This window comes from Pogona vitticeps, chromosome 4 (genome assembly GCF_051106095.1).
Source record: "Pogona vitticeps strain Pit_001003342236 chromosome 4, PviZW2.1, whole genome shotgun sequence".
NCBI lineage: Eukaryota > Metazoa > Chordata > Lepidosauria > Squamata > Agamidae > Pogona > Pogona vitticeps.
This window is the reverse complement of record NC_135786.1, coordinates 96,788,963-96,807,149: the sequence shown is the minus strand read 5'-3', so window position 1 is coordinate 96,807,149 and position 18,187 is coordinate 96,788,963. Positions and strand designations below refer to the sequence as shown.

Here is an 18,187-nt window from a genome sequence, read left to right as displayed (position 1 = left end):
CCACTAGGACTATATGGGATTGCGGTTCGCAACCCCCTGCCATGATGTACCCTCTGTGGCTGGATTTTACGGAAGCTAATCCCCCCCCTTAAAACATTGCCGGTAGGAACCGTACCACAGGCTACTTCCGGGCGGTCTCCTCATCAGAGCATCAATGAAAAACCCCCAAGTACTGTATGGTTCTTCTCCTCACCCTTAGCCTTACAACACCCCTGTGAGGCAGACCAGGCTGGGAGAGAGTAACGGATTCCAAGTGTTTTGTTGGCTGATTGGGGATTACGACCCAGGTCTCAAAAGTCCCCGCCTATCCATTCCACCACACTGACTCCGACAGGCGTGACCCGGGGTGTATGTTTGTGTATGTATGCATTTGTTTATTTAATACCCCGCCTATCTGGTTTTGCGACCCCTCTAGGCGGCTTCCAAATACATAAAACATGTAAATATAGCACAAGAAAAAAAGAAATTATTACATCAAATAACAAGTTCTACAAGATGGAAAAGGGAAAACAAAGAATAAACAAGAGAAGAGCAGGCAGTGTAGCACGCAGTGCCTCCTGCACAGGAAGAGTTCTGTGCCCCTCGCATGCTTGCACGCATCGGCCCTCTTATCATATTTCTCCCCCTCCGCTTTCTAAACCAATCGGTCCCTCCCCGTAACCTTTCGTTGGACTGAAAGGGAGAAGGGAGCCTTCCCCCCTCCTTATTGGCTACGGCGCGCAAAGGGCGCGATCCGATTGGCTGACGGGTGGGAGGGGTGGGGAGGTGTGAGCGGCTTTCTTTTCCGGAATGAGATGGCGGCAGCGAGCGCCTTGAGGAGCTGCTCTAGGGCGGCGGGGCTCTTGGTAAGGGAGCAGAGGCCGGGCGCGGACAGGGCGACCTCCTTCAGCCGTGGTGGTGGCTGAGTGGGGTCCGGCCCTCGGTGGTCCGCCTTGTTTTTACTTCACTGAGTGCGAGAGCAGAGAAGGCTTTGCAGGACTGGGTGGGAAATCTCGAATCCTTGCATGAATTCATTTGCATGATTTTCCGTCATTCTCCAAGAATCATTGATCCAAAATATAAAAAATAAATGGCGGGAGTTTCAGTCTCCGTCGCCCAGGATGGGCCGCCACCGACGGAGAGAAGCCGGGCCGTGGCTCCTGCAAACGGGGAAGACGCTCCGGCAGATCCCACGTCGAGCCCAGGCCGCAGCCAGGGAGAGAGAGGCACAGCCGGGCGGAAAAAAATCCGCTACTCTGGAGTATTTTCCAAGATCCTTAAACTATGAGAATATAGGGGCACTTCCCTGAATAGAGAGTGTATCTCTGAGTTCCAGATGTTAGCAGCCAACAGCATTTGAAGAGCCTTCTTACCAGCTTTCAGTGACATCTGGTTGGCTGTCATGAGAAACATAATATTTCACTAATTTTTTAAAAAATCCCACACCATGTGAGATTCTCCAGGTGTCGTGGGACTATAACTCCCTGTGTCTGTCTTGCCAAGGTCAGGTGGGAGATGTAGGCCCAGGAGATAGAGCCACACATCCTTCCTTCCTTTTTACTGGATACTTTGTTTCTTAGTACGAATCCTTGAATTTGCCCTTTACTGTGTTCTGGCTTTGGAGCCTGCCGATATGATACTCTCCTCCAGTGGGAAACCATTGGTCCAGCAGTTTATATTGAATTCTATATCTCTTCAATCCTCAAGTCTAGCCCATAGTTAGAGATGATGGGGGTTGGAATGAAACACCTGGAGAGCCACAGGTACCCCAGGTCTGCTATAGGACCCCCCCCCCCCAGTTATTCTAATCTTTTAGGGAGTTGGTGATTTCAGGCTTGTTAGTGTGATGTTTCTCATAGAAACAGCTTCAGAATCATCTAAGGCGTAGACATGTGAGCCAATAAATTTCATCTCTTCCAGGTGTAACATCCACTCACAGTCCCCCATAAAATGCTCCTTTAATTTTGTAATAGAAATCCTGGTAATGGTCATACCAGGATGTTTTGCCCCTTTTATCTCTGATTTAGCAGGATTCTGTCACTGTTTTTTAGCCATCAGGTGGGTATATCAGAAGTTCCTAAATGCTTTGGGAAGTAGATAGCAAAAACCTGTCTTTGTTTCTTTGTTATGAATCCAGCAACCAATAGACCATTCTTCTAAAACAATTTCTGAATCCTTGTATAATACAGTCAGCATTTAAAAATAAACACAGTTAATAGATTTGCAATTGCTGTTTGGATACATTTACATTTAATATATCCAAGCATTATAATTTCATATGAAGGTGAAGTTACACATAAAGCATTACATTTTCTGATGTAACAAAACAACTTGCTCTCTTTAAAGGATTTTTTAAAAAATGTTGTGGTTTTTTAATTGTTCCCTGAATTTCTGTTTGTTACATTCATGGTGGCAAAATTTCCAGAACTGTTGCTTCTCTACTTTAAAGGTATTGGATTAGAGCACATAATTAGCTACTTTCCTGGTTTCTGGGGCTCCCTAAGATTATTTTGGTGGCAGCATTCGAGTGGAACACAAAACTCAGCTTGCACAGCTTTTGGGATTTCTCATTATTTGTAGCAGAAGAAGAGGAGGTGTCTGCTTTTGCATCTGGGTGGTGAATACTCCATAAGTGCACTGGCTGTAGTATAAACCCCAGAGAAGCAAAGAGGACGCTAACTATAGTGCTTATTATATGACACTACATTTTAGATTCTTCTGCAGACATTCTTAGTTTACATCTTGCTTCAAAACTGAAGTACGTAATGAGTCCCACTATGTGGCCTATCGGCTGCCTTCCACTGTTCTTAAATAGGTGGAATATAACATATCTCTGCTTCTGAGCTCAGCATCTCTTCAGCTTTTCAAAACAAACACTTGTACATTTTATCAATGTTTTGAATCTCTCCACAGGTTGAGTAGCTCAGAATAGTCCTTTGCATTATTTTTCAGTAATTTGTTTTGAAAGTCGTAAGTATAATGCAAGACGTATCAAAATGTATTTGTCTGAATGAATATGTGTGGTCATTAAAAAATTAAATAGATTTCTAGAAGAAATTTTCAGCTGTATTCTCTCATTTTTAACCTAACGATTGTGCTAAATCCATTGAGATTTCTTTGATCAAATTAATAAAATTGTATTGACTGGGATTTTTGAGATTTCAGTCAAAGTCAGATTTCTGCAGATCTTGCAGATGTTGATTTTGCTGGGGTTACCCTCCAAGATCTGTGGGACTCTGCTGTGCATGTGGGATACAGGAGAGAATATTGTCTCTTTATCACCGTTATATGCATCTACTATGGATGTGCATTCTCTGCCATTACCCATCATTGAGGGGAATTTGAAAACTTTTGCTTATGCAGGGCACCATGTTAACTTTGAAACTCATAATAGAATAGGCTGGTAGTTTTTAATATGACTGTGTCTTTCTTGTAAAATGTATTCAAGCCACATAAACTATCCTTTGGACTTTTTTTTATCAAAAATCTGTTTTTAAAATTATTTTCAATTGAGCATAGATCTTCCCTTGATCAGTAATGAGATCAGTGCAAATGTGTCTCTTTTAATCCTAATGTCAAAACCTCTCTAGAAATATGGAATTTGTATTCATATTTCTGGCAAACTAAAGGAGAATGTATAATACTTCATTCTAAGGCTTTATTTTTCTTTCCCTTGCCAGCTCTGTGTCCGCCACATTCGATTGTACCGTAGCTTTCACTTGGTAAAAGCAAAATACATTTATGGATTTGACAAATCTGCGTGGAGGTATCGAAATCAACATCGTTTTTTTAGAACAACTGCTGGTGAGTTTCTTTCACACTACTTTTTCTGCCTGGAGTGCTTTTTTGGTTCCATAAATCCAAAGAGGTGTGATCAAAGAAGAAAATAATACAAACTCTTCAAGCATTTGAAATGATCACAAAGTTTCAAAGTCTTCAAGCTTTCAAAATGCTCACAATTCCTCTGAAGCTTGGAAGCCATTAATGACACTGTCCAATCCATTCCGCAAACAGCAGACCCTGTATCAGCTTAACAAACATGGGTGAACAAACTGGGAAATCAGTCCTTAATTATTGTTTCATGTTTCCAAGAAACTGCAATTAACAGCTCCAGCACAATGCAGCATATCAAGCCACAATATGAAGCTGGATTGTTTGAAGCCATTAGCTATATTTTCTTATTTCTCACAAAACAAACTACTATAGTTAGTGGAAGATGTTCAGGTTTGTTTGCTCATTTGTGTAAAGGAGAGAATGAAAACAGCTGCAAGAAGCTCAATTATATCTCCTTTATGTGGTCACTGAGGTAGATTCTCGGTCAAGTGTCCACAGGATTACAGTCTCAGACTGCAGTTCTTCCCTAAAGACAATCAATTTGACTGGGGAATTGTCCTCTAGGTAAATAAACCAGATCGCATGACAGTAGTCCCTCACAACTGTTTCTACATAGTTTTACTTATTACTATTCTTCTGCTTTATAGTTTCTTTCAGAAACAAAATAAAACATCGTAAATAGGAAATTAGTTATTACAGATCATACTGAACAAACCAAAGGCACTTATCCATAAAATCAGTTGTCTTTATCGGTCCTTTACATGTGGTGTTCTGGAAATCAAGCATCAAGTGTTGATATGCCAAACCTTACTGAACTCGGGGGGCGGGGGGGAATCTTTGCATAAAAACTTTAGCAGCCTTATGAATCTCTTAACTCCCTTATTCCACATTGTCACTTTGTGAAAATTACCTACAGATCTGTCTGTTTTTAGAACTACTTTCAATTTAAGCCTAAATTTAAGTGACGTTTTCTAGTTCTATTTTTTTTTTTGTTTAACATTTGTTCCTTTATCTTTTTAAAGTTTCAAATGACCAGATTGTCCAGTTCAAGCTATCTGATATTGGAGAGGGAATCACAGAGGTGACTGTGAAAGAATGGTAAGTTAACTTGCAGCTTTCCATAGAGCAGGGCAGTCCATAACTAGCTACCTTACGTTTCCCTGAAAAGATGGGATGGGAAATAAAGGACAACAGTCATTTTAGAGTTGTGCAAGAGACAGACACGTGTATGAAACTCAACAGTTAGAGAAACTCATCTCACTATTCAGTTAATTTGAAAAATAATTCTGGGTGGGGGTGGCAAGAGAGGATGAACTTTTATAAATGAAATACTTATTTTGGTATTGGGGGGGCTAGCAAAGAAATGTGTTGACTCTAGCTCAGGATTTGTTTACATGGACAGCCTCCAGGCCCATAGATTATACATTCAAGCAATTTACATGCAAACTCTTATGACATCTCTTCCAGGGCTTCTTTGTATAAAGTACCCAGAAATGATTTACCAGTCCTCGTCTTCCAGTGGCTCTCTGGGACTGTGCAACTTGCCCAGGGCCACACAGATGGTAACACATGTGACATATCAGTCAAAATGCTTGGATCATTTCAGCTGGCCTCTCTAGGAGGCACAGTGAGGATTTGCAGTTCCTTTCCCTGGCTGCACAACCAGGCCCTCTAAACCTCTGAGTTATACCAGCTTTCAGAGAATATTTACCTGCCTTTTTCTAGTATGCTGGCATGAATAATGCAGTGCCTTAACAATGTGCAATGTAGTGAATTACTTGCACAGTTGAAGAAGTAGTAATGATAACGATAGCCTGGCAGCTCAGAAGCAATGAGTTCATTTTGGAAAGGTATGCTTCAAGTTCTGCCCTCATCTGTTGAATGTTGGGGCTGTTAGAACGTATTATCCTGTGGGCAGTGCAATGTTGCTTTCGGCGATTATCCACTTTCCCTACCATGTATCTGAATGTCTTTTGTTTTTTTCAGGTATGTAAAAGAAGGTGATGTTGTGTCTCAGTTTGACAGCATCTGTGAAGTGCAGAGTGATAAAGCTTCTGTCACTATCACCAGCCGTTATGATGGCATCATCAGAAAACTGCATTATGATTTAGATCAGATTGCCCAGGTGGGGAAACCGTTGGTGGATATAGAAATAGCTGCCTTGAAAGGTAACCTTAACTGATTTTCATTATTATGTCAGGAGGCTTTTTTGCATTAGTTCCTCAGCAAGCCTTCTAACTACAAGAAGTTCTTCACCAGGCCATGCAAAAAATAAAATGAATATTTTATGTGCTCCTTCCTCTTTGTTTATATATTGGTCACTAGATCATACTGAGAACAAAAGCCAGATGGGTTTTACCTGATGGGTTGTACATGCCAGTGGGACTTTTTTTTCTTTGAAATCTTTTAATAATGGACCTTCATGATGTGACCAGATTCTGACCAAGGCATGGAGAAGTTACTTTTTACAATTACAGCTGCCATGTTGGATATGTGGTTCTAGAAGCTATAGTCCAAAACAGCAATTTTCCCAAGCCTTGGTTCAAATACAGTAGGTTCTTCTTTCTCATTTTATGCACAAGCCTTGAGCTTGCACACTCCTGAACCTCAAGTTTCTTGAGGTAACTTACAAATTAAAATCAAATTCTACACTAGAAAATAACTGCAGCAACTTGGATGTTTCCTCCTTGTAGTGCCATTCAACAGCACCCTAGTGAGGTGTGTGTGAAGGAGCTAAATTTCCACACATTGCAGGCTAAGTGCATGAATAAGTCCATTTAACACACGTTTAAATAAAGCACAACAGTGAGAAACTGTGGGGGAGCTGCTACTTTAAGTGAAAGAAACTGATTAATATAGTTTTATGGCACGTAACATGCATTCTTTATTTGATGTCCAATCTGCAGGTGTAGCTTCTGAAGAGGATGTTGTGGAAACGCCTGCTGTGTCACATGAAGAACAGACCCACCAGCAGATTAAAGGCCACAAAACCTTGGCAACTCCTGCTGTTCGGCGCCTTGCCATGGAAAACAATGTGCGTTGACTTGGAGCAAAAAAAATATATCTTGCAGTAGATATATAGTGTATTGTTGCACACGCAAGTGTGTACATGTCTAGTAGATGCACTTGTAACGAAAAGTGTGTGCCAACAATGCAGCTAGGTGGAGGGGTTGTTGAGATATATATCTCTTTATATCCATATACTCTATACAGTATATCCATCCACTTATTGTGTGGGCCATCTGGCATCAAAATCGTAGCTGTCTAAGCAGAGGTTTGTTTGTTCATTTTGATGTTTATATACTGTTTAATATATCATATGTTATATGCCAGTATATTGTTTATTAGTATAGGATACTATATGTATTGGGGTCTATGCATATGCTAATAATAATAAAATTCTTGAGCAAATTAAATAAAATATATAAAATACAGTATAAAAATACAACAAATTTCAAATTAATTTAATTATTTTTTTAAAAAAAATACATAAATAGCCAAGACAGTGCTGAATGGGGGAAATAATAATTGCAAAGCAGGAACGGTGAGGAATTTAAAACTCAACAGAGTTGTAACCTTTCTAATGGCTTTTAACTGAAATAACATCAAATGTGGATCTGATGGCAATTTTTAGAATATATATTGTAATTGCATTTTAATTATTTTGTCCTTTTATTTTGCCTTTTTATTGTATTTTAAATGCTGTAAGCCGCCCAGAGACCTTCGGGTAGTGTGGGCGGCATATAAGTTAAATAAATAAATACCTGGAAGAGAATGTTCCAGAGAATGGGATCGCCTGTAGGACCTACTTTTGTGAGGCAACAGTGGTGTTCTGTTGCTTATGGCATAACTAGTAAGACTTTCAAAGAACATGTTGTCTGTTGTCTGAGGGAGGCAGTATACTGGGTGTCGTGATCCTAAAGCATTTGGTTGCTTGTGGATCTGCAATGCCTGAACAAAACTTGTCTTGTTAATGTATACATGGGTGACACAGGATTGTGTCATCTTACACAAGCCAATTATAGGCATGTTTACACTAAATTAAAGGATAAATTTATCGATGCCTTATAGAAATACTAGTCTTAGATTCACATGTACATACCTTCAACAGCCCTGTAAAGAGTCTTCAGATCTAAGCCATTAATGGGACCATATGGACTGGGAGTTAATAGAGGTCCAGTAGATTTCTTAGACACTTTGCTGATCTTCCTTGTAACATTTTCTTCCTTTGTCATCCCATTCAGTAAAAATGTATGTGTTTTTTTTTAATATATATCCAGAGTTCCTTAGCTTGCTGTATATATTTCAGATTAAACTGAGTGAAGTAGTTGGAACAGGAAAAGATAACCGTATTCTCAAAGAAGACATTCTCAATTATTTGGCCAAGCAGACAGGCGCTATTCTACCTCTGTCTCCAAAAGCAGAGATAATTCCACCTTCCCGAAAATTGGAGTCAGCGCCAGAAACAGCAAAGGAGAAGGCATCGAAAATTCCTACACTCATTTCTAAACCTGTGGTACTTGCAGGAAAAGATAAAACAGTGGCCTTATCAGGTAACACAAAGAAAGAAACCCTTTTAAATAGCATACAAACGTAATGTATAAATACATAGTAACTAGAAAACAAAAGAACATTGAATGTTACCCTGTGCTTTTATTCTGAAAAAATTTGTTAATGCTTCCCCCCCCCATTGTGGTAGGCTGCTAAGGGTTGCTTCATATTCAATTAGTACAACAGGCAAGAGAGTATAAATTGATATATTTGTTATATTTCTATCTTGCCTTTCATCCATTGAGCACCAACAGTGCATATGTTGCTAGTCACTTTTCCACTTTCATTTTCAGAACAGTTATTTGAGGTGGCAGGGCTGATGAAGTGTGACTGGTCCAATATTACTCATCGAGATTCAGAGCTAAACCTGGATCTTCTAAGTCCTAGTAACAGTAGCCTGTGTACAGCACCACAACTCTCTCTTCCTAAAACACGATTTAGGAAGGGATATATGGACACAAGGAGGCTTTTTCATGGGCAACCAGTGTAGATTTAGATCACAGTGGACCCACTGAACGAACATTTTAATGTACAATTCCATCCAGGGGCTAATTGTTAAGTATGATGAGGCTGAAGCTGAGCTCTGGCTATTGTGTAAACAGTAGCGCACATCCGTGCCTTGCCCATATGCATTCAGAAGCTGTTATTTATGGTAGCTTCTAGGGGCCATGAACCCATTTAGCTACGAATCATGCCAGCCTTAATTCAACAATATTACTTTTGTTGTCAGATAAATCACTTTCTCAAAAGGCTTTCCTGCAGAGCTCCCCTCCCTCCTTTGGCCAACAGTTCCTATAATCGGCTATGCAATATTTTGATTGTTCATTTGCTTTGATGGAGAAGACTGCTTCTTACATGTAAAATGAAGCGACAGATAAGAAAACTCCTAAATGTAAATGTCTTTTAGGTCTATGTTTCTTCTCTTCTGATTCTCAGGATTTCAGAAGGTAATGGTGAAAACCATGACTGCTGCTTTGAAGATTCCTCACTTTGGTTATTGTGATGAGGTGGATCTCAGTCAGCTTATCAAGCTGAGAGAAGAGTTGAAACCTGTAGCTCAGGAACGGGGCGTTAACCTCACTTTCATGCCTTTCTTTTTGAAGGTGAGGCAAAATGGCAAGACCTAGTTAATATGCAAAGGAAAGGCTTTCATTTTAATTTCAATTAATTTATTATTTACTTAAAACTAGGAATTAAAACCTGCCCTTTGAGGAGATGAACTGATGTTAAACTCTGTGCTCCAGACATTTTACTCAGAAATCCCATTGACTTCAGTGGCATTTGCTCTCACATTAAACATGCATAGAACTGCAACCCTAAATAATTGAATTGTAAGCAGCTTCTCATTTTAGTATCCCACACCAGTTGTACATCAGTTTGGTAATGTATAAATGCAATAAATTATAATAAGGTCAAAGGCAGATGATTAATGAATTAAACATCATTTTTTTTGTTTTATAAACCTCACTTAGATTGTTGGGTTTTTAAAAACTGGAACCAAATACAGTATAAATCTCCATCCGAAACAATGGCCAGAATCCTATTGTAAATCTCAGCAGAAAATTGGCACTAGTTAAGAAGCTAGTGTTCATATTATTTGCTGCACAGCTGTCACATGATATAGCACACTTCAAGAAATACTGTAAAAATCTTGACTTCTGAACTGGTGGCAATTTGTCACTGAAATTTGAACCACTGGATTTATGCTGGTGAAAGTAAGCAATATGATTCTGGCCATTGTCTGTAACTAGTGGACTGTCCTTCAATCTCTTGCAGTGCCAAAGTGCTTATTTTTCCATTTATGGGTTGGCTGCAGTAAGAAACTGGCTTTTTCAAAAACTCGAAATTCTATTTTGATAGTAATTAAAATTGTAATTAAAAATGGATTGTAATTAAAGTTAAAATTGAATACTTTGGACATTCTGGAGACATGCGAGATATAGTTTGTAACTTGTTTCAAAAAGGAATTATTATTCTGGGTGAATGTTAGAAAAGATCTAATGTCTTGAATTGATAGGTGGGAACATCCCCTGAGTGGGGTTCCATTTGAAGAAGGAAGGCAAATAAGTTTTGTCAATTTCCCCTTCAACATGCAGCCTCTTGCTCCCTCTGAAAATTTGATTCTGAGGACTGAGCAGCAAGTTGAGGGGGAAATTGGTAACTGTCACAACCTCTCACTCATCCCTTTATGGATGGCTTCGTCTGGATTTTGCCAACAGTATAGCCTGCTTCTAGGCATGTTTAGTTTTATGAAGTACTTGGTATAGAGCAATCTGTCTTTGTTTATGTATAGGCATGTGTGCAAACTATGACATATTGGCCAAAATTCTTTTGTTGTTCACACAAGGTTTTCATAACTTAATGAGGCTGGTTGACAAGGTGCATCTCAGTTGCTGTCTGGATCATATACCTGATTGTGCAACTGTGATGTGCTCCATCTTGTAAATTAGCCATAGCAAGTTATGCAAATCCTGTTTGAGCACCAGTGAGAATATGTGCTCTTCTTGCATTTGCTACTAGTATTTGTTTTGTTTTTTAATATTTAACAGGCTGCTTCTTTAGGTCTGTTACAGTACCCAATTCTTAATGCTTCTGTGGATGAAGGCTGCCAAAACATCACATATAAGGTATGTATATTATATGGATGGTATTCCTCTTAACAGGTCACCTAGTGTGGGACAGTGGATAGATTGAGCGACTAGGACTCTGGAGACCAGTATTCAAAGCCCCACTTAGCCATGGAAGCTCACTGGGGGTATGTGGAGCTGGTAACACTGCTCTTTAAATACCTCACTTCTTGAAAGCCCTATTGAGGTTTCTATTAGAGATAGGGGCGTTTGTATTCGTATACAAATACGAATATCCCCCCCCACAGGTGCAGATAATGAGTGTACGGCCCCCTGGAGCCAGACTGACCACTCACAATTTCACCACAGCCGTGAGCTCGAGGGACCCTTCCTATAGCTCCATTGCTCACAATGGATTAGCCAGTCCTGGCAGAAAGCGGGGTGACGAGTCTCTCTTGCCAGGTCGCAGAGTGGCTAATCCATTGCGAGCAATGGAGCGATAGGAAGGCTCAGTTGAGCTCGTGTCTGTGGTGAAATTGGGAGTGGTCAATCTGGCCCAGGACGCTGGACCCTCGTTATCTTCACCTGTGGGGGGATATTCGTATTGGTATACAAATATGAATACCCCCATCTCTAGTCTCTATCAATCAGTTCCAACTTGATGGTACATAAGTAACTCCTCTTACATCTTTAACTGGTAGTGAATTCTAAATTCCTTTAGTTTTATGATAATAAAATAATAAAGGGATATTCAGTATGATTCTTACCCTTGCTCATATTATCCTTAGCAATGATGTGAAGGGTTAGGAAATCTTATCTCCCTGTTCCTCTCTGCAGTTCCTCATGTCCCAAAATGTTTCTCCTGAAGATCTAGAGAGATCATCAGGATGGACCTGGGATTTTAATGTACTGAGAAGCTGCAGCAGAAGGAGGTAATTGCTGGAACTCAAATGGAGGCCACTGGCACAAGCAGGTTTCAATGAATCATCTTTGACTACTTTTGCTACCATGCAATGTCTCAGATGATTCTGTGAGGGCACCTTGTTATATGAGTCTCATTAGAGATTTGTTCCCATATTCACAAATTAGATAATATTAGTGAAACTACTTATTTTAATTAAGCAAACTATGCAATCTGTACTCCTCCTGTGGACCTTAAAATAATTTCCTCAGGTTATTTTAGCAAGGAGGCAGTATCAGATTTATAGTTAATGAATAATGAGCAGCACCTTTCACAGTACAGAGGGAAGGAGTGACAAACTTTCCTAGGAAAATGGCGAGTGCCCTTTTTACTGTCCGCTGTCTGACTGCTTGCTTGTGGTTGCTGTGCTACAAGTTTAATACTGTATTTCATTATGTTGTAATTTTATCTTATTTTTAGGTTAACCAGCAACCTTTCAATAGCATATTTCAGAAAGTAGTGGTCAAAATCCTGTCAACACTAACGCAACATAAAGTGTGCCAGGCCTTAGATGCAACAAGAAATTGTGTAATTCACTTACACAGTTGGTCACACATCCTCCTATGCAGCCAGCTGTGCACAGTGGAAGTGCCTCATGGATAGCACTTCCACTTCGGTACTGTCATAACTACCATGACTTTGAGTTGTGTGCACACAGTTACACAATTGTATTTTGTCCAGTATTTTATAAAACATTTGGAACAGAATCCTATTGCAAAGTGATGCCACTCTAAGTATAATGGCATAATTTGCAATGGCAAATTGTCGCTAATTCATGTGTCTCGGCTTGCATTCCTAATTGTATGTCACTTGTGCAACTTGGTACATGACTAGGAATGTAAACACCGCTTGTTAATTAGTGGCAGTTACCACTGTGATTTTCATCATTACACTTTCTCTGGAGCAAATCCATAACAGAAGTCTGGTCAATGTTCCACAGAGAGAAAAAGAGATTTGCTGCCCCTCCCCACCCCTGAAGATCCCCAGGTCATATTATTGGTGACAAAATGTTTCATAAAGAAAATTACTAAATACTGTGCTTTATCTTGCCCACAAAGGAAAAAAAAGTTCATGTACATGATGTTTTCTATATAATTGACTATTTATTTCTCTCCTGACCATATAATCTAGGCTTCTCATAACCTTGGAATTGCTATGGATACAGAACAAGGCTTGGTTGTTCCTAATGTGAAGAACGTTCAGGCCCGTAGTGTGTTTGAGGTTGCTTCAGAACTAAACCGCCTGCAAAACTTGGGGGTTACCAACCAGCTGGGAACAAATGACCTCACAGGAGGAACGTTTACACTTTCCAACATTGGCACAGTGAGTTAGATAATGTTTAAGATATAGCTTTGAAAATAGTGTTTCTACATTTTTAAAAAACCCACCAGCATGTTATACTGTTCTAAATATAATGGGACACTATGTCTCTGTGAGAGGAGAAGTGAGAAGATGTAACTTGGTGCTCTGAGTGCAAAAGGGTAGCTCGGCTGTCTTTATATGAGAGTAATGCATCAATCTCCCATTGCTATTCTGTGGTGTGACAAAGGTCAGGAGGAGGAGGAAGGAAAGCAGGGCTCAGTTGAGTCCTGTGTTGCATCTGCAACAATGCCCACATGGGCGCTGGAGCAGATGGTGGATTCCCCCCTCCCCCCGAGACTAAAATAGAGATAGGAAACTTTCAACCCTCTAGATGATGTTGGGCTACAGTTCCCATCATTCTGCAGTTCCCAGCAGAGCCAGTGGCACCAGGAGAGTAGGATATGTAGTCAAACAATGTCTGATAAAATGATAAGTTGTGCACTCTTGCATAGGAGTTTCCCAGTACAGATTTCATCCCAAATGATACTGATCTTTACATCTGCCGTATCTGATTCCTTCACTTTTTCTTTTCTAGATTGGTGGTACATATGCCAAACCAGTGATACTACCTCCCGAAGTAGCTATTGGAGCGCTTGGAAAGATACAGGTACACTGATTTTCCAACGATGAAGCTACAGTTTTACTTATAATAAAGCAAAGGGTGCCTAATAAAAAGTTGGATTGGCTGTAGCTTTTAGGCCATGTTGCAGTTCTTACTTGCCATAAATGATCAGGTGTGTGGCTGTTAACAACCTTCTTTGTGGTCTCGGTGATTCACTTAATGGATTGTTTGGCATTGTTGGGTGGAGGAGCATGCACTATGTGTGAGGGTGGGGCTAACAGCTATCTAGGCTGTGGAAGAGTCTTGAGGGTTTCTGTGCAGGCACAGAACAGCCCATTAGTGTGGATTCACAGATGGCCATTCAAAGAACTACAGTTATATAGGCAAGTAACCTGTCTTTTTGTTATGTGAGTTTAACCTGTAGCTATCCCATTTTTAGCCTGGATGGCATCAATTGACACAAGTTTGTTCCTGAGAAAAATAACAGAATGAACCATTCCTTTATTTTGTCCCACTTTTGGGGACATAGCTGAAGCCTAATATGCATCAGAAAATAATTACTTGTGTTCTTGAGCTACTTTCTATTATGGTGAGGTCAGAAAGTATACTAGTTAGTAAGTGTATTGCATTCTTATTGAAACAAGAAAATAAACTGGTATAACACATACTGTGATTTATCTTCTCGTACTTGTCTCTAAGATGTTTGCGAATGTCTTGCCCAAACATCTTAGAGCCAAATGCAAACTAGTTACATTTACTCTTGGCTAATTCTCTCTCTTTATCTCAGCACACAGAGATTCAGAAAAGACACTTAAAGAGAAGGCGGGCAACACAGAATGCACTTAGACTGATGACTGTTCAGGGTGGGGGAAAGCCAGTTGCAGGTCTCCCTGTATTGCCTTAATAAGACATTGGTCTAAGTTGTAAACATTTTTTAAAAATGTAAAAGTTCTTTATTCCACATATGGTTCTAAAATATGAGAGAGAAGAGGGTGTTAGGCTGCTAGAATGAGGGATGCTGGTGTGTGTGAGAGAGGAAAATGGTCCCCCTCTCTGGTATACAGCTAATATGCTACATAAAATGTTTTAAGCGGCAATCCCTTTGAGCCTGGATTGCATTGGCCTCACTGATATCTGCTAGATTACACCCCTGAACAGCTGGATCTTGCCTCTAATCCTGCGTGTTCATATTCAAGATGACCCCTGTTATTATTTATGACATGTTAGAAGATATGCTGTAGTCTGGACACTTAATGACTATTTACCAGATCGCCTATGGCAAGTAAGAATCACCTTCAGGTAACTAAAACCTGCAACTCTAAATACACAGCCTACTAAGATGTTTAGTGGAAGATTTCTGAGTACATCATGTCAGATTGCACCGTATGACTGCAGTTTTATGTATGAAAGTGAGTTCCACTGAATACAGTGGGACTTAATAACTGAGTAGACATATGTAGGATTGTGTGGTAAAAGTTATTTGAAATAGCCTTTTTTAAATTAACAATTTTATATTACATCCTCATTTGTTTGAGTTCTTAAGAAAATACCTCAAAACCAGTTGTTTTCCATGGATTGACGATGCAATGAATTATGCAAGGCTGTTTTCCAAAATTAATAATAATAATAATAATTTATTGTCATTGTAAGTATATACACATACAACGAAAAATTAAAGGAAGAAGACTATGATAAGAAAAATGCAGGGACTCTTACATAGCCAGGTTTAAAACAATAGGAACTGATCATTTCGTAATGCTTCAGTTTTGTCTCATATATTCTTCTGTTCCCGAATTTCCAGGCTGTTCCTCGATTTAATAGTAAAGGTGAAGTAGTTAAAGCACATATAATGAATGTGAGTTGGTCAGCTGATCACCGAATCATCGATGGTGCAACCATGTCCCGTTTTTCTAACCTGTGGAAATATTACTTGGAGAACCCTGCTTCCATGCTGCTGGATCTTAAATAAAGAACACTAACGACCGGATGCAATTTTCTCTAGTTGTGGAACTTTTATCAAGCTAGGTACACTGGCAAGTGCCCTTGAGGAACAACATTTCATAACGCAATGACGTTTGGGAATGGATTGGCCATTCATAGCAGTGGCCACCATATTGATTACCTGTTACATTTCCATCTAGTTTAGTGGCAAATTATTTGGCTAAATGCTGTCGTAGGCCATGGTATGACTCTTTTGTTAAGGCAATGGAAGTTCATGGTAATAAAATAAGCTCTACTCTGACACTACCAGAAGAAAATTTATTAATAGGATTTCTTTTTTTAAAAAAACTGCTTTTGCTATATACAGAATAAATTATGTTGAAGCGTATTCCTTGTTGGAAACAGACATTTCTCTCTGGAGATGGGGGAAAACTGAAGGCATATTGCCAAATAATGAACAACAAATAATGTTCCAATAAAATGCCTTTTATGCTTAGTTTGTGAAATACTTGGGGGTGATATTTTCTTGATTTATAGGGCTGTGTGTCTTCTTTTTTTTTAAGTGTCCTTTCTACTTTATAATAATTTATGCAGATTGGTTACTGATGGTCTGTGGTACATGGTACCATTTTTTACCTACAGGGCACCCCTCACGAAGAACAGGCTCTGCACTACATAGACCAGTGTGCAGGCATTTTAAAAATATAAGCATAGCTTTTTTAAAAAAAAAAACGCTGCAAGTATACAGAAGATACTTACAGCATATGTCTCTGACAATTCTGTACTGTAGAAAGCATTGCCCATTTCATATGAAAATTTTGAAGTATCCAGTAGTTGTTTGGAAAAATCTGTTGATCACACAGAAGTTACTTGACTAAGGAAATAAAAAGTGCTTTCTTATGCCATACAGATAATTTAAAGAACTGGTTTCTGAAGGTATCCCAAGAACTAAGTTATGTCCATGCTGACAGTTCATGATGCTAGATGTTGAAATGTGTTCAATATTCTTTACGAAATACAATGAATGTAACCACAGTTTTCCACAGAACAGTTTGCGGAATGTGTTTTCTGTGCCTTGTACATACAACTGTAAAAATTTAAGGTGTGAATATGAGTTTGTGTGTGATCATAATGGCACCTTTTCCATCAGAACAATCAGTGAATTTTCTAATAGCCAGTCTAGTCATTGCTATCCCAGCTGTGAATTGCCTCAGAATGGCTGGCATTCAGAAAACAGCTAAGAAACTCTGAAGGAAATGCAAAGGTCTGCACTGCTCTGCATACAATAACAAAAAGGAATAAATTTCCTTTCTTTAAAAATTCTGTGAAGAGACATTGGGCTCAAAAGATTAATTGGTTTCACATTAAGATTTTCTACAGCACTTTGGGGATTCACACTTCTCTATGTGCGCTCATGTATAGATTAAATGTACTGCTTAGACTGAACGTAAGAGTGGATGGAAAGTTCGATTTGAAAAGAACAGATTTCAGATAAGCAGTCACATGAATGTACGTTAGACAAGACTAAAAGTAAGCATGTTTTAAAAGCAACCAGGCTTGATTGAAATAAAACCTTAATGGCTGAAATCCAGGTGAGGTAAACTTATACTATCCAACAAAGATGATGTCATCAACCAGCAATGGAAATCTTTAAATTTTAAACTACCTATCTGCCTGCCAATCAGGTTCCAGGACTCTCTAGGATTCCCGTTTGCTCTGGGGAAGTCTTTGGGAGCCTCCTAGCACAGAAGGAAAGCCTTTCATATTGGAAAATTACTCTTGGATTGCTGTTGGCAGAGGGACTGCCAGCACGATTTTCCAATATGAAAGGCCTCCCTGGCCCACCCTGAGGCTCCCAAAGGCTCGCTAGGAATTTCTAGGGAGCCTCAGAAATTGGAAAGGGGAAGAGAAAATAAGTTTTAAATTAAGAATTTGTTGGATAATGGTATCATCCTTATTGTGGGGCATAAAGCTGTACAATAGGATTTCCCCCAATACTGTGCTCTGAATTTTAAACGATTACCTGCTTTTAAAAGATGCATTTGAGTAAATGTCCTTATAAATTGGTAGCCTGTAACTTTGTCATTTAAAAAACTCCCTTTGTAATGTATAAGGACTGTTTGAAGAATGAGGTAAAATATCTCAAATGAGATATTTTTTTCCTATACTGTTACTCTGAGGAACAGGAGGGAGCAATGTAAAGGTGTCTCTTGTCCATCTTTGAACTTCATATTTGCTTCTGCTGATTAAAAAGAAAAAATGTGTACTAAACATTTTAAAAATTGTTATATATTCTTTAATAAATCATCTTTTATTATACTTCTCCAGTTTTAGAGCTTTATTTGGGGCATCAAATGGTTTTAGTTCCTCCAGTAGTATAAGTCCACGTACCTGGATATGGGCCATGGCATAGACTGTTAGTCTCCTTGT

At 39.3% G+C, this 18,187-nt stretch overlaps 1 protein-coding gene across 1 annotated transcript; it reads left to right on the top strand.

Moving 5' to 3' along the window:
- The first annotated feature begins 738 nt into the window (after positions 1–738).
- On the top strand, positions 739–18,076 carry DBT (dihydrolipoamide branched chain transacylase E2). Its single transcript, XM_072998004.2, has 11 exons — positions 739–845; positions 3,660–3,783; positions 4,836–4,911; positions 5,800–5,981; positions 6,720–6,847; positions 8,123–8,366; positions 9,301–9,467; positions 10,914–10,991; positions 13,024–13,215; positions 13,790–13,861; positions 15,618–18,076. Exons 1-11 carry the CDS (start codon positions 795–797, stop codon positions 15,783–15,785), a joined length of 1,482 nt encoding a protein of 493 aa, XP_072854105.2. The 5' UTR covers positions 739–794; the 3' UTR covers positions 15,786–18,076.
- Positions 18,077–18,187: the final 111 nt, after the last annotated feature.